We start from the raw sequence: 17,349 nt of genomic DNA on the forward strand, positions 1-17,349 counted from the left end.
GGATTTTCCAAGCGCAGTAGTGTGTATCTCCCCCTAAAACATACAGAAACACACTCACATACATAGCTGCTGAGGAGCCGACAGTGAGTATATACATACTGTAAAACCCAAAAAAGTGAAGGTAACTCAAACCATTTGAGGAAACTGATTGCAACAAAACATCTAAGTACAAAAACAAATCCTAATGAGTACTGTGAACCTAATTCATTTGAGTACACGAAGCCATTTGGACACAGTAAAATCCAATAAATGAAGAGAACTCAAACCAACTGAGTACAGTACAACCCAATGAGTTGAGGCAATAAGTTTGAGGAAACCGAATGCTACAAACCATTTGAGTTAAGAAACTAATCTATATGAGTACTGTGAACTTACTCCATTTAAGTTGAAGTAATGAGGTATTTAATTAAGTCATTACCTTAAACCCTGAGTTCAAAACTCTTTTCAAATGAGAATTAACTTTCAGTCAATTTTGAGTTCACTACACTCATTTCATTTAATAAAGTGTACTGTTGGGTCAGCTGATGATTGATTATAAAGGGTGTTTGGCATGCTATGCCTTGAGCTCATAAGATCTTCGAGCCCGGGGCTCCCTCTCGTTTGCAGGGTGAGAGGGGAGTTTGAGCTCAGGTAGATCTGGAGAACTCCCTAATGAACAGATAGTGATTGCCCTTAAGCGATAACTACTTACTAGGATAGGTAGGCAAGGGACTATAACCGTTTTCAAAGTGCCATGGTTTGGAAAACCAAGGTTTTAAAACGACCAAAATTTTCTGCTATACCATTCCTAAGGTGTGTGTAAGATTTTTTTTTTAGGACAACGGTATCTCCACCAGAAAAGACAATAAAATACAATAATTAAAGTAATTAATTTGTTACTTTACACCACTTACACAAGAAAAATACACCCCGCAAAAATATATTTATTTACTATTTACTCACCCTAAAACTTCATGAGACTCTTTCTGCTGTTGTCATTTTCCTTCAGCTTAGTTCTTATTCATAAGGGGTTTCCACAGCGGAATGAACCGCCAACTATTCCAGCATACTTTATACACAGTGGATACCTTTCCACCCACAACCCGGTACTGGAAAACACCCATACACAATCATTCACACACACACACATACACTACGACCAACGTAGTTCATCAATTCCCCTATAGCAGGCATGTCTAAACTCGGTCCTGGAGAATTTAACGGGTAATTTAATAAATAAAATGAATAAAAGTGAGTATAATTACTGTTTTTACATTACTGTGGGCATTGGTTTGGGGTTAGGGTTGAGGTAGAAGCTAATAAAATACAATTTATTAGGGTAATTTAATAAATAATATCAATAAAGCTCATTACAATTACTGATTTTATAACACTGTAAGGGTTGGTTAAGGGTTAGGGTAGGGGTAGACGTTCTTAAAATACATTTTAATGGGTAATTTAATAAATAAAATGAATAATAGTGAGTATAATTACTGTTTTTACTGTCCTGTGAGGGTTGAGTTTGGGGTTAGGGTTGATGTCGGCTTAAATAAAATACAATTTAATGGGTAATTTAATAAATAATATGAATGATAGTGAGTATAACTCCTATTTGTCACAGTCCTGTGAGGGTCACAGTAGGGTAGAAGCTAATAAAATACAATTTATTAGGGTAATTTAATAAATAATATCAATAATTCTCGTTATAATTACCGATTTTTTGTCACTGTGAGGGTTGCGTTTAGGGTCAGGGTAAGGGTAGATGTTAATAATATACAATTTTAATAGGTAATTTAATAAATAATATCAATAATTCTTGCTATAATTACTGATTTTATGTCACTGTAAGGGTTGGTTAAGGATCGGGGTAGGGGTAACTTTATTAAAATACAATTTAATGAGTAATTTAATAAATAATATGAATTATAATGAGTATAACTCCTATTTTTACAGTCCTGTGAGGGTCACAGTAGGGTAGAAGCTAATAAAATACAATTTATTTGGGTAATTTAATAAATAATATCAATGATTCTCGTTATAATTATCGATTTTTTGTCACTGTAAGGGTTGCGGCTAGGGTCAGGGTAGGGGTGTTAATAATATACAATTTAATTGGTAATTTAATAAATAATATCAATAATTCTTGCTATAATTACTGATTTTATGTCACTGTAAGGGTTGGTTAAGGATCGGGGTAGGGGTAGCTTTATTAAAATACAATTTAATGGGTAATTTAATAAATAATATGAATAATAATGACTATAACTCCTATTTTTACAAGCTAATAAAATACAATTTATTTGGGTAATTTAATAAATAATATCAATAATTCTCGTTATAATTACTGATTTTTTGTCACTGTAAGGGTTGCGGCTAGGGTCAGGGTAGGGGTAGATGTTAATAAAATACAATTTAATTGATAATTTAATAAATAATATAAATTATTCTCACCTGGGCTAGCTAATCAAGCTCTTACTAGGCTTTCTAGAAACATCCTTGCAGGTGTGTTGAGGCAAGTTGGAGCTAAAATCTGCAGGACACCGGCCCTCCAGGACCGAGTTTGGACATTCCTGCCCTTTGGCACATGTGTTTGGACTGTGGGGCAAATCGAAGCACCTGGAGGAAACCCATGCCAACATAGGGAGAACAAGCAAACTCGACACTGAAACGTAACTGATCTAGCCGACAGTGACTCGAACCAGCAACCTTCCAGCTAACCGCTGAGCCACCATGTTGCCTCTAAAGAAGATATTTTGAAGAATGCTGAAAACCACTATCCATTGACTCAGAACACTATGGAATCAAACACTATGGAAGTCAATGGTTACAGTTTCCAGCTTTCTTCACAATATTTTCTTTTGCATTACACAGATGAAAGAAACAAGTAGAAGGTGGGTAAATGACGACAGAATTTGTGTGTGAACTATCCCTTTAATACTAATTCTGAATTAGAGGACATTTATGGAGTCCACTCTACTCCGCGGTCAGGTTTGTGCATTTCCACAGCGCTCCTCTATACTGGGAAACTAGAATAGATGTGGAGTCTATAAATAAGCAGCTGCAGGCCTTTAATCACATCATGTGCACAGAGATGTCAACAAATCATCTGACCCACACTCCAGAGATTTACACACACTCCACAGTCCATCTCAAGCCAAAAAACACACCGCGCACTGCCAACTTCAGGGTCAGGTCTAGAAGGGATACAGCTGCAGATACTCACATCACTATAGCATACTTTTTGTGACACTGCACAACAATAATTTACATTACTGTGAGGGTTGCATTAGGGTAGACATTAATAAAATACAATTTAATGAGTAATATAATGAATAATATCAATAATACTCTGTATAATTACTGTTTTTACATTACTGTGGGCGTTGGTTTGGGGTTATGGTTGATGTAGAAGTTAATAAAATACAATTTAATGAGCAATTTAATAAATATTATTAATAATTTTCGTTATAATTACTGATTTTATGACACTGTAAGGGTTGGTTTAGGGTCAGGGTCGCATTATTAAATTACAATTTAATGGGTAATTAAATAATATGAATAATAGTGAGTATAATAACTACTATTTTTACAGTCCTTTGAGGATTACAGTAGGGTGGATGTTAAATAAATACAATTTAATGGGTAATTTAATAAATTATAAGAACAATAGTGAGTATAACTCCTATTTTTCACAGTCCTGTGAGGGTCACAGTAGGGTAGAAGCTAATAAAATACAATTTAATGGGTAATTTAATAAATAATATCAATAATTCTCGTTATAATTACTGATTTTATGTCACTGTAAGGGTTGGTTAAGGGTCGAGGTAGGGGTAGATGTTAATAAAATACATTTTAATGGGTAGTTTAATAAATAATATGAATAATAATGAGTATAATTACTGTTTTTACATCACTGTGAAGGTTGGTTTGGGGTTAGGGTTGATGTCGGCGTTAATAAAATACAATTTAATGAGTAATTTAATAAATAATATGAATAATAGTGACTATAACTCCTATTTTTACAGTCCTGTGAGGGTCACAGTAGGGTAGAAGCTAATAAAATACAATTTATTAGGGTAATTTAATAAATAATATCAATAATTCTCGTCATAATTACCGATTTTTTGTCACTGTGAGGGTTGCGTTAAGGGTCAGGGTAGGGGTAGACGTTAACAATATACAATTTAATGGGTAATTTAATAAATAATATCAATAATTCTTGCTATAATTACTGATTTTATGTCACTGTAAGGGTTGGTTAAGGATCGGGGTAGGGGTAGCTTTATTAAAATACAATTTAAAGGGTAATATAATAAATATAATGAATATTAGTGAGTATAATTACTGTTTTTACAGTCCTGTGAGGGTTACAGTAGGGTAGAAGCTAATAAAATACAATTTAATGGGTAATTTAATAAATAATATCAATAATAATGAGTATAACTCTTATTTGTCACAGTCCTGTGAGGGTCACAGTAGGGTAGAAGCTAATAAAATACAATTTATTAGGGTAATTTAATAAAAAATATCACTTATTCTCGTCATAATTACCGATTTTTTGTCACTGTGAGGGTTGCGTTTAGGGTCAGGGTAGGGGTAGATGTTAATAATATACAATTTAATGGGTAATTTAATAAATAATATCAATAATTCTTGCTATAATTACTGATTTTATGTCACTGTAAGGGTTGGTTAAGGATCGGGGTAGGGGTAGCTTTATTAAAATACAATTTAAAGGGTAATATAATAAATATAATGAATATTAGTGAGTATAATTACTGTATTTACAGTCCTGTGAGGGTTACAGTAGGGTAGAAGCTAATAAAATACAATTTAATGGGTAATTTAATAAATAATATCAATAATTCTCGTTATAATTACTGATTTTATGTCACTGTAAGGGTTGGTTAAGGGTCGAGGTAGGGGTAGATGTTAATAAAATACATTTTAATGGGTAATTTAATAAATAATATGAATAATAATGAGTATAATTACTGTTTTTACATCACTGTGAGGGTTGAGGTTGGGGTTGATGTCGGCGTTAATAAAATACAATTTAATGGGTAATTTAATAAATAATATGAATAATAGTGAGTATAACTCCTATTTGTCACAGTCCTGTGAGGGTCCCAGTAGGGTAGAAGCTAATAAAATACAATTTATTAGGGTAATTTAATAAATAATATCAATAATTCTCGTCATAATTACCGATTTTTTGTCACTGTGAGGGTTGCGTTAAGGATCGGGGTAGGGGTAGCTTTATTAAAATACAATTTAAAGGGTAATATAATAAATATAATGAATATTAGTGAGTATAATTACTGTATTTACAGTCCTGTGAGGGTTACAGTAGGGTAGAAGCTAATAAAATACAATTTAATGGGTAATTTAATAAATAATATCAATAATAATGAGTATAACTCCTATTTGTCACAGTCCTGTGAGGGTCACAGTAGGGTAGAAGCTAATAAAATACAATTTATTAGGGTAATTTAATAAATAATATCAATAATTCTCGTTATAATTACCGATTTTTGTCACTGTGAGGGTTGCGTTTAGGGTCAGGGTAGGGGTAGATGTTAATAATTTACAATTTAATGGGTAATTTAATAAATAATATCAATAATTCTTGCTATAATTACTGATTGTACAGTACTGTGAGCGTTGGTTTGGGGTTAGGGCCGATGTAGAAGTTAATAAAATAAAATTTATTAGGGTAATTTAATAAATGATATCATTAATCCTCATTATAATTACTGATTTTATGTCAGTGTAAGGGTTGGTTAAGGATCGGGGTAGGGGTAGACGTTATTAAAATACAATTTAATGGGTAATTTAATAAATAAAATGAATAATACTCTGTATAATTACAGATTTTATAGTACTGTGAGGGTTGCAGTAGGGTAGAAGTTAATAAAATACAATTTAATGGGTAATTTAATAAATAATATCATTAATCCTCATTATAATTACTGATTTTATGTCACTGTAAGGGTTGGTTTAGGGTCGGGGTAGGGGTAGACGTTAATAAAATAAAAATTAATAGTTTATTTAATGAATAATATGAATAATACTCTGTATAATTACTGATTTTACAGTCCTGTGAGGGTTGCAGTAGGGTAGATGTTAATAAAATCTCCCTTGTTAAAAAACCAAAGAATTTCTAAAGTAATTTCTGAATAAAAGTTATTTTATTTACCAGCTAATAACCGTTCATCACATATAAAATGAAGCTCCTGAAGCTGATCAGAGGAGCCTGATAGAAAATGCTCATTTACAGGAGAAGAGGTGTGATGGGTTTACAGGGTTTTGCATCTGAACTCTTCATATCCCATATTGCACATTTTCCTAGAATTGTGCAGCCGTAGATAAATAAATGTAAACTTTACTTTCCACTTCACTGCATTACAGAAAAGACATTGTTTCCAACACTGCTGATGATAATCAGAAAGATCCACATCCTGCTCAATGCATGAATGCGAAGTGTACACATATTCTGTTTCACTTCACACTACAGCAGCAAACACAACTGAGTTCACACCGCACAAGACAACATCCAAATGCATCGCAGAAGTAGCTTATGATTTCACAATAATCAGTGTATGCATATATAAAGAGATCATCACTGTAGCTACTGTACACACACACACACCCACCGCACACGTGCACAAACACTCCCACGTGTGAACTGACAAAATCAGGCCAAATGTCTCTTTACTCGGTCTGGACGCCGGCCAAAGTTGACTCAGTGTTTGGCAGGAGCTCAGGAGAACAACTGAGTACAGCGAAGTGCCAGAACACACACACACACACACACACACACACACACAAACACACACACACAAACACACACACACAAACACACACACACACACACACACACACACACACACACACACACACACACACACACACACACACACACACTAAGAGCAGGATGACAGCAAGCAGAGCAGATGTTTCTCCTGAGGGCCAGCAGAGCTCTCACACACATATGCACACACACACACGTGCGCTCACACACTCACACACACACTCACTTGACCAGTTCAGAATTGCAGGTACGTTTTAAGAATTTTGGTACAAATATTACATCACAAAAACACTTCACACCTGATCTTCTTTGGCTTCCAATTCATTAATTTTCCTTCAGCTTAGTCTCTTATTTACTAGGGGTCGCCACAGCGGAATGAACCGCCAACTTATCCAGCATATGTTTTACGCAACCCAGGCTCATTCTGAAAACGTAGTCCCGTGGACGTTTCTGGAGAGCGCGAAATACGTCCCGGGAGGTATGTATGGCTGCATTTCATTTGTTTAAGCGAACGCTACGGGGCGGTGTGACACCGTTCCCTTTCACGCTTACCGGCTGACCGCTTACCTCCGTGTGGAGGGCTTTCCCGCCGCAATCAGTTTGTCCAGTCAGCTCATCGTGTGCGTCGACAGACTTCAGATGCAGAGAGGAGGAGTTGACCACGGCGAGCGGGTTCGAGGCCGGAGAGCGGTTCCAGAAAGCAGGTCAGACAAAAACAGAATCCAAAAAATAAAGCGAACGAGTTCATAACAGCGTGAGAACGTGGTAAAATAATGTAAAAAACGTGGTAAAACGTGGTAAAAATCAGTCTTTTTCTAGACGGCTTTTCTAAATTGTTGCTCGGGTTTAGGGAAGTAAGCAAGCGGGTGGGTCAATCGGTAAAACTGGTTGGGTTTAGGGAAGGAGGAGGGTGGGTCAGCCGATTGGCCTATCACGCAGTCAATCATTCGGTCAGTCAGACAGCGGCCTCTGGTGGGTTGATGCAAGAACAGCGCGGGCGCGAACGGCACTCACGAGAGACGTTCGAGATACGAAAAAGCGTACACAGCGGCCTCTCGCCGATTCGCAAGAACAAGAACTGCACAAATACCTACCTACCGGGACGTATTACGCGGGCTCCAGAAACGTCCACTGGACAACGTTTTCAGAATGAGACTGGGTTGGTTTTACGCAGTGCATGCCCTTCCAAAACCCACGCTAATGGAGAGAACATGCAAACTCCACACAGAAATGCCAACTGACCGAGCCGGGGCTTGAACCAGCACCCTTCTTGCTGTGAGGCCACAGTGCTAACCACTGAGCCACCGTCTAAATATATGAGAAGTTAATTGCGTTAAATGAAGTCAAGTGCATGTTCTCCTGGTGTTGCCGTGGGTTTCCTCCAGGTGCTCTGGTTTCCCCCACAGTCCAGACACATGCGCTATAGGGGAACTGATCAACTAAACTTGCCGTAGTGAATGAGTGTGAATGAGTGTGTATGGGTGTTTCCCAGCACTGGATTTTTGCTGAAAAGACATCCGCTGCGTAAAACATTTGCTGGAATAGTTGGTGGTTCATTTTGCCGTGGTGACTCCTGATAAACAAGTGACCAAGCCAAAGGAAAATGAATGAATGAACTTCTCATGTAAGAGCACAGCGACTTTAAAATGTGTTTAGATACTCATACAGTAAATTGAGAACCAAAGTTCAGCTCATAACTGACCTCTGTCATCAATTACTCTCCCTTTGCTTGTTTTAAACCTTTATGAGTTTCTTTTGTCTGTTAAACACTAAAGAAGATATTCTGAAGAATGCTGAAAACCGGTAACCATTGAGTTCTATAATATTTGCTTTTCCAGCCAAGGCAATGGTTACAGGTTATCAGCTTTCACTTTTTCAAAAAGTAAATATAACCACTCGAGAGACGGTAAATAGTGAGTAAATTGTAATTTTGAGGTGAACTGGCCCTTTAAGAGAGCTCATACTTATAAAAAAAAACCTTTTCCTATTGAAAGATACAGGAAGAAAGCTGAAAACTGGTAACTGGTTTTTCATACTATATGGAAGTCAATGGTTACCAGTTTTCAGCATTTCTCAAAATATCTTTTCAGCTTTCTTCAAAATATCTTCTTTAATGTTTAACAGAAGAAAGAGATTATATATAAGGGAGAGTAAATAGTGCAGAAATGTTCATTTTGGAATGAACCATCCCTTTAAAACAGGGCTGTCCACACTCGGTCCTGGAGGGCCGGTGACTGCTGACTTTAGTTCCAACTTGCTTTAACACACCTGCCAGGAAGTTTTTAGGAATAACTAGTATGAGCTTGATCAGCCAGTTCAGGTGTGATTAGTGTCGGCGCGTAACTCTTCAGGACACCGGCCCTCCAGGACAGAGTTTGGACACCCCTGCTTTAAATGATAATAACCCCAGTGAGATAAAGTTCAGCCTAAAACTGAAGATTCTGTCATAATTTGCTCTCCTTTTACTTGTCTTAGTTTTAACTTTTTAACTTGAAGTTTCTTTTCTTCTGCTGAACATTAAAGCAGATACAAAAGGCTGAAAACCAGTAACCATTGACTTCCATAGTAGGAAAAACAAATACTATGAAAGTCAATGGTTACAGGTTTTCAGCATTTTATATCTTAATGTTCAACAGAAGAAAGTATATATATAACCATATCCACGTTCATTTTAGAGTGAACTCTCCCTGAAAATAAGAATAACCCAGCACTCTTACTGCTTTAAATTCTGTTTAGAACACAAAATAAGATACTTTGAAGAATGCTGAAAACTCGCCCTGTAAATAAGAATAACCCAGCGATCTTACCACTTTAAATTCAGTTTAGAAAACAAAATAAGATACTTTGAAGAATGCTGAAAACTCGCCCTGTAAATAAGAATAACCCAGCGATCTTACCACTTTAAATTCAGTTTAGAAAACAAAATAAGATACTTTGAAGAATGCTGAAAACTCGCCCTGTAAATAAGAATAACCCAGCGATCTTACCACTTTAAATTCAGTTTAGAAAACAAAATAAGATACTTTGAAGAATGCTGAAAACTCGCCCTGTAAATAAGAATAACCCAGCGATCTTACCACTTTAAATTCAGTTTAGAACACAAAATAAGATACTTTGAAGAATGCTGAAAACTCGCCCTGTTAATAAGAATAACCCAGCGATCTTACCACTTTAAATTCTCTTTTGGACACAAAATAAGATACTTTGAAGAATGCTGAAAACTCGCCCTGTAAATCAAAATAACCCAGCGATCCTACCACTTTAAATTCAGTTCAACACAAAATAAGATACTTTGAAGAATACTGAAAACTCGCCCTGTAAATCAAAATAACCCGGCGATCTTACCACTTTAAATTCAGTTCAACACAAAATAAGATACTTTGAAGAATGCTGAAAACTCGCCCTGTAAATGAGAATAACCCAGCGATCTTACCACTTTAAATTCAGTTTAGAACACAAAATAAGATACTTTGAAGAATGCTGAAAACTCGCCCTGTAAATGAGAATAACCCAGCACTCTTACTTCTTTAAATTCTCTTTTGAACACAAAATAAGATACTTTTCAGCATTCATTAAAGTATCTCTGTACATAAGAATAATCCAGCACTCTTACCGCTTTAAATGGCTCCTCATAGCTCCAGTCCGCAGGGCCATTTGGAGATGTATCTGAGGGCCGGTCAGCAGGGCTCGGCTCCTCCTCGGGCTCCTCTTTAACCCTGACTGTAGCTCCAGGGGCCCCGGGGCCTGACCGGCTGCCAGAAACAGCTGTATCTCTCTGCTGGAGCGCCAAACTCTGCTTACGAAGGAAGTCGAGCTCGTCTTCCTCACTGTCTTCATCATCTTCATCTTCATCCTCGGCGGAGTCTCGGCCCCGCTCCTCCTCATCCTCACGCTCAGAGTCCACACTGCTGGACATGATGATTTATTTATTATTAGTTTAGTTTATTTTGCAACCCAGGCTCACTGGAATCAAAATAGTGTCCATATATATATATATATATATATATATATATATATATATATATATATATATATATATATATATATATATATATTATTTTATTACTATTTTTATTTTATTCTATTTTATTTTTTAATTGTGAAACTAACATTTCAAAAGTTTGATCTTATTTCATTTTTTTATTTATTTTAATTTTTTATTTAATACTGATACTAACATCTCAAAAACCCTATTTCTCTTACTTATTATTTATTATTATTGTTATATATTATTATTATTATATTAATTTTATTATTCACTTTTGTTTATTTTTATTTAATACTGATACTAACATCTCAAAAACTTACTTTTATTTATTTATTTTTTTAATTTTCTTGTATTATTTTATTTTATTTTTATTTTTTAATTGTTATACTAACATCTTTAAAGCTTTATTTTATTTTATTTTATTTATCAGTTTGTTTTATTTAATACTGATACTAACATCTCAAAAACTTATTTTCTTATTATTATATTTTATTATTATTAAACATTTTATTATTAATTTAATTTATTTATTTATTTAACACTGACACTAACATCTTAAAAACATAAATAGATTTAATTTGTTTTTAAATGATAACATTATTTCTTTATGACACACTCATAATATTTTTATTACTGATGCGAACATCTCAAAACTGTCATTAGTCTTATTTGTTATTTTTTATTATTATTATTTTAATTTTAATATTTAATTTAACTAATTTTTTATTTATTACTGATACTAACATCTCAAAAACATTATTTTTCTTATTATTTTTTCTTATTATTATTTTAATTGTATTTTTTATTTAATACTGATACTAACATCTCAAAAACTTTGACTTATTTTAAAATTATTATATTATTTTATTATGAAAAAAAATGTTTTAATACTAACATCTCAGAAACTTCGCGACGCAGTGGCGGAGTGGATAGCACATTCGCCTTACAGCAAGAAGGTTGCTGGGTCGAGCCTCGGCTCAGTTGGCGTTTCTGTGTGGAGTTTGCATGTTCTCCCTGCCTTCGCATGGGTTTCCTCCGGGTGCTCCAGTTTCCCCCACAGTACAAACACATGCGGTACAGGTGAATTGGGTAGGCTAAATTGTCCGTAGTGTATGAGTGTGTGTTTGTGAATGAGTGTGTGTGGATGTTTCCCAGAGATGGGTTGCGGCTGGAAGGGCAACTGCTGCGTAAAAACTTGCTGGATAAGTTGGCGGTTCATTCCGCTGTGGCGACCCCGGATTGATATGGGGACTAAGCCGACAAGCAAATGAATGAATGAATCTCAAAAACTTTATTTTTGTTATATATTATTATTTACTATTTTTATATTTTATTATTTTTATTGTATTATTTGATTTTATATATTTCATCTAATACTGATATTAAAAATATCAGTATTAAAAAGCATTTTTATTTTATTTTTATTATTATAATTTATCATTTTATAAGAGTTTTTATACTGATACTAACACTTCAAAGACTTGATTTTGACTTAATTTTAATTATTATTTTATTGTATTTTTTGTTTAATTATTTAATTTGTTTATTACTGATACTAACATCTTAAAAACGTTATTTTCCTCCTTAATTATTTTTATTATTAATACATAGTATTAACATTATTTTAATTTAATCATTTTTTTTCATTTTTTATTTAATACTCTCAAAAACTTTAATTTAATTTATTTTTGAATTTTATTATGAAAAATTCATCATTTTTTATTACTGATACTAACATCTCAAAAACTTATTAATAATAAGTTATTTTTATTATTATTTATTAATATTATTAAATTTTTTTATATTGATACTAACATTGCAAAAAAATCTTATTTATTATTTTTTATTATTATTACTGTTTTATTATTATTAATTTAATATTATTATTTTTTTTTTAATACTGATACTAACATCTCAAAAACGTTATTTTACTGTTTTGTTATATTTTATTATTATTAATTATTATTATTATTAAGTTTTATATATTTTTTATTTAATACTGAGACTTGAATCTCAAAAATGCCATTTTATTTTATTTATTATTATTGTTATCATTATTTGTTATTTTATTTGACTTTTTTTTATACTGATACCAACATCTCAAAGATTTGATTTGTACTTTCAATAAAATTTAAATTATCATTTTTTATTTTATTTTATAATTTAAATAATGATTTGATTTATTTATTTAATACTGATACTATCATCTCAAAGACTTGATTTTCAATGATGCATCATGTAAGCGTGAAATCATCTGACCTGCTGGAGAGCAGTGAGGCATGTGTGTTGATGAGTGCGGCTCCAGAGGCGCGGGCGGCCGCTAGTATGGCCTGCTGAGCCGCAAGCTGCTGCGTGTAGAAGAAGTGAGCCTCGCGGAGCCGCCGCTGCTGCTGCTCACTGTGCAGACGCTCCTGCTGCTGCTGATGGAGATGCTCCAACATCGCCTCCAGCTTCAGGCCCGAAGAAAGACCCTCCTGACGGATAAACACACAGGTTTGTTTTTATGAATTGTGGGCACATTACATAGGTTTCCAATTGTTTTTATACTGTACAAACACCAATATTTATATAGCAAATAAATATAGCAAATATTTTAGTCTTTTATTACACTGCTTGATTTTTATTTTTGTTCTTTATTTTTTCTTTCCATTTTCTTTCACAAAACTTAATTTTTCCTTTGCAATTTTTTTTTGGAAATGGCTTTTTTCCTATTTATTTTGACATATACAGTAAAATAACATTCCAAAACAAACGCAGCTGCTCTTTTTTTATTTGTTTTATTTTTCAATGGGTGCTAATATAATTGTCAAAATGGTTTAATACATGCTTGGTCATTAGATAGGTCAATATGATACAGCAAATTAAAAACATGAAATTTATTCCAGTTTAATTGCATGCATTAAATTCTGACTTTGATGTTTTGTTTTGTTTTGTTTTTTGTTTTGTTTTATTTTTTGTTTTATTTTTTGTTTTATTTTATTTATTTATTATTTTATTTATTTATTATTTTATTTATTTATTTTATTATTATTATTATTATTGTTATTATTTTATTTATTTATTTTTTTAGATGCAAATGTTTTGTCCACTGCTTCAGCAGATCTTTCACAACATCTTTCAGTGTCTGATTATTACATGCATGCATTTTTGCTTTGCAAACACTGACTGATTTGGCTGCTGTTGCAAATTCTGCTGATGTCACCAAATCAGCATGAACGCTTTCAGAAGCAACAACTTTGATCAAATTATCAACAGATTAAACTTTAGCTTTTAATACACACGACAGAAATAAAAGCAGCAGTTTGATCTGGAAGAAAAGCCAGTAAAAGCTAAATGTTGAACATTGCAGATTATTGTTAAAACTAGATGTTTTTGTCTAAAGAAGATATTTCCACATGCATGCGTTTAAATAAAAGTGTTTTACATAGTAGCTATGGTCAAAATACAACATTTGAAAGCACGAAATGCACTGCAGCGACCTTATGGAGAATGACAAGTGATGCAGTTACTAAAATAAATCTTATGTAGCACAGCTTTATATTAGGAAATTGCCAATGAAATCCAATGCATGAGTCAAAAGTATCTATTTTCTTTTATGCCACAAATTATTGGAATATTAAGTAAAGATCCCTGCAGACCCTTAGAATACTTCCTACAGTGTGAAACACATCAAAACTTCACTCTTGATTAGTAATGTGCATTGCTAAGAGCTGCATTTGTTCAACTTTAAAGATGATTTTCTTAATATTAATGCATTCATCAGTTCCCCTATAGCGCATGTGTTTGGACTGTGGGGGAAACCTGAGCACCTGGAGGAAACCCACGCCAACACGGGGAGAACATGCAAACTCCACACAGAAACACCAACTGAGCCAGCCGGGACTCGAACCAGCAACCTTATTACTGTGAGGCCACAGTGCTGACCACTGAGCAACTGTGCCACCCATTTTCTCAATATTAAGATTTTCTCAATAGTTCTATCTCAGACAAACATTAGTAATGAGCAATATGCACTGCATTGATACATGCAAACTTAAAGGGAAATTTCTCCATATTTAACCTTTAGATTCCAGATATTCTTATATTGTCCTAACATCAATTGAAAGATTGATTATTTATTTATTTATTTTGTTTGTTTGTTTGTCCGTTGGTTGGTTCGTTCATTCATTCATTCGTTCATCTATCTATATATCTATCTATCTATCTATCTATCTATCTATATATCTATCTATCTATCTATCTATCTATCTATCTATCTATCTATCTATCTATCTATCTATCTATCTATCTATCTATCTATCTATCTATCTATCTATCTATCTATGTATCTATCTATCTATCTATCTATCTATCTATCTATCTATCTATATATCTATCTATATATCTATCTATCTATCTATCTATATATCTATCTATCTATCTATCTATCTATCTATCTATCTATCTATCTATCTATCTATCTATCTATCTATATGTCTGTCTGTCTGTCTGTCTGTCTGTCTGTCTGTCTGTATATATATATCTCTCTGTCTGTCTGTCTGTCTGTCTGTCTGTCTGTCTGTATATATATATATCTCTCTGTCTGTCTGTCTGTCCGTCCATCCGTCCATCTGTCTGTTTATCCATCCATCCATCCATCCATCCATCCATCCATCCATCCATTCATCCATCTATCAGACTGTGCATAAATCTCAATTTAAAAGCTAATTAAAAAGACACTGGTGGTTTTGTGGTCACAAATAGACTCTAAAAAATTCTGGGTTTCCATAATAAAATGTTGGGTCAAATATGGACAAAACCAACCATTGGGTTAAAGTGTGTCATTTAAATTTCATTTCAAAAATGAACCTAATTTTGGGTGTTAACAATTAATTAGCCAAAAATGACAGTGACACCGTTTACTCACCCTTTCAAACCGCTGTGAGCTTTTGTCTTCTGTGCAACATTAAAGAAGATATTTTGAGGAGTGATTAAAACCTGTAGCCATTGACTCACACAGTATTCATTTTTCAAACAATGGAAGTCAATGGTTACCAGTTTTTAGCATTCTTCAAAATATCTTCTTTTGTGTGCAACAGTAGGAAGAAACTCATAAAGGTTTGGAACCACTTGAGTAAATAGTGAGTACATTTCTCGAGTGAACTATACCTTTAATTTATCCTCCTTCTGTAATTCATTCATTTTCTATTCTGCTTAGTCCCTTTATTAATCTGGGGTCGACACAGCGGAATGAACCGCCAACTTATCCAGCACATGTTTTATGCAGCGCATGCCCTTCCAGCTGCAACCTATAACTGGGAAACACCCATACACAGACAATTTTAGCAAACCCAATTCACCTTTACCACATGTCTTTGGACTTGTGGGAAAAACCGGAGCACCCGGAGGAAACCCTCGCCATCATGGGGAGAACATGCAAACTCCATACAGAACTGACCCAGCCGAGGCTCAAACCAGCGACCCTCTAGCTGTGAGGTGATCGTGCTACCCACTGTGCCACCGCATCGCCCCCTTCATCTTTAGTAGAACATGAAAAAAACTGAGCTGAATTCCTGCTGTGCTTCATATAATGGCAGTGAATGGTGACAGGTTTAGATTCGATTAATAATAAACTCATACAAACAAGTCCAAAATAATAGCCGTGGCTCCATGACACACTGAGCTCTTGTGAAGCGAAACGATCGCTCCGTGTAAGAAATTAAACCTTCATTCATTCATTTATTTTCTTTTCGGCTTAGTGCCTTTATTAATCAGCAGTCGCCACAGCGGAATGAACCGCCAACTTATCCAGCATATGTTTTACACAGCGGATGCCCTTCCAGCCACAACCCATCACTGGGAAAAGAAATTAAACATTATTTACAATATTATTAGCAGTTTAATGATGAATATTAGTGAAATATTTGTGATTAGTGATCACCAGTGCTCACACTTTAGTCATTAAAGTGACAATCGCAATACATTCACACATGCACTCTGTTGACCAGGCTGTGGATTAAAGCAAGTAATATTGTAAATAATGTATAATTTCTTACACAGAGCGATCATTTCAGGAGCCATGACTTGTTTGTATGTGCTTTCTTAATCTAAAAAACCCATCAACATATATGAGCGGCTTTATGTGAACCACCAAGGAGCAAGACATCAGCTCAAAACCTTCTTGAACGTTCTACTGAGGAAAAAAAAGTCACCAACAACTTAAATAATCTGTGAGAGAGTCAATTCACAGCCTTTTTTGAGTGTATTAAAAACAACTAGAACCTAAAGTTCATTGATAAACTTTGATGTTGGCTTGAGAAAGTCAAACGCTTATGGCATTGTTAGGGGGTTGCTAAGCACATGCTAAATGGCAATGCTCGTGCACATGTTTGATCAAATGCTAATACTTAGTAGGCATTTCTAGCATATGTTATTGCATTTAGATAAACATTCATAGCATGTAGCTAATCGTTATTAGCACTTGGCTTCCATGATCATTGTTACCATGCATAGTACACAGGAAGTCCCATTTGCTAGCATGAGTCAAACAAGCCAATGCCCAGGTCCCTACGATGTTCTGATGTAGCGA

At 34.2% G+C, this 17,349-nt stretch overlaps 1 protein-coding gene across 4 annotated transcripts in view; it reads right to left on the reverse strand.

Moving 5' to 3' along the window:
- The window catches only part of si:dkey-205h23.1, a 72,060-nt gene that overhangs the window by 49,331 nt on the left and 5,380 nt on the right, over positions 1-17,349 (reverse strand). For 2 of the 4 annotated variants that reach the window (XM_073930124.1, XM_073930126.1), the window contains exons 2-3: positions 13,041-13,255; positions 10,407-10,698 (exon numbers count right to left, since the gene is read on the reverse strand). In XM_073930124.1, coding sequence (XP_073786225.1) covers positions 10,407-10,698; positions 13,041-13,255 — 507 coding nt within the window. Of the gene's footprint in view, positions 1-10,406; positions 10,702-13,040; positions 13,256-17,349 lie in introns of all 4 variants that reach the window. The other 2 variants (XM_073930123.1, XM_073930125.1) reach the window with 1 other exon arrangement.

This window comes from Danio rerio, chromosome 18 (genome assembly GCF_049306965.1).
Source record: "Danio rerio strain Tuebingen ecotype United States chromosome 18, GRCz12tu, whole genome shotgun sequence".
NCBI lineage: Eukaryota > Metazoa > Chordata > Actinopteri > Cypriniformes > Danionidae > Danio > Danio rerio.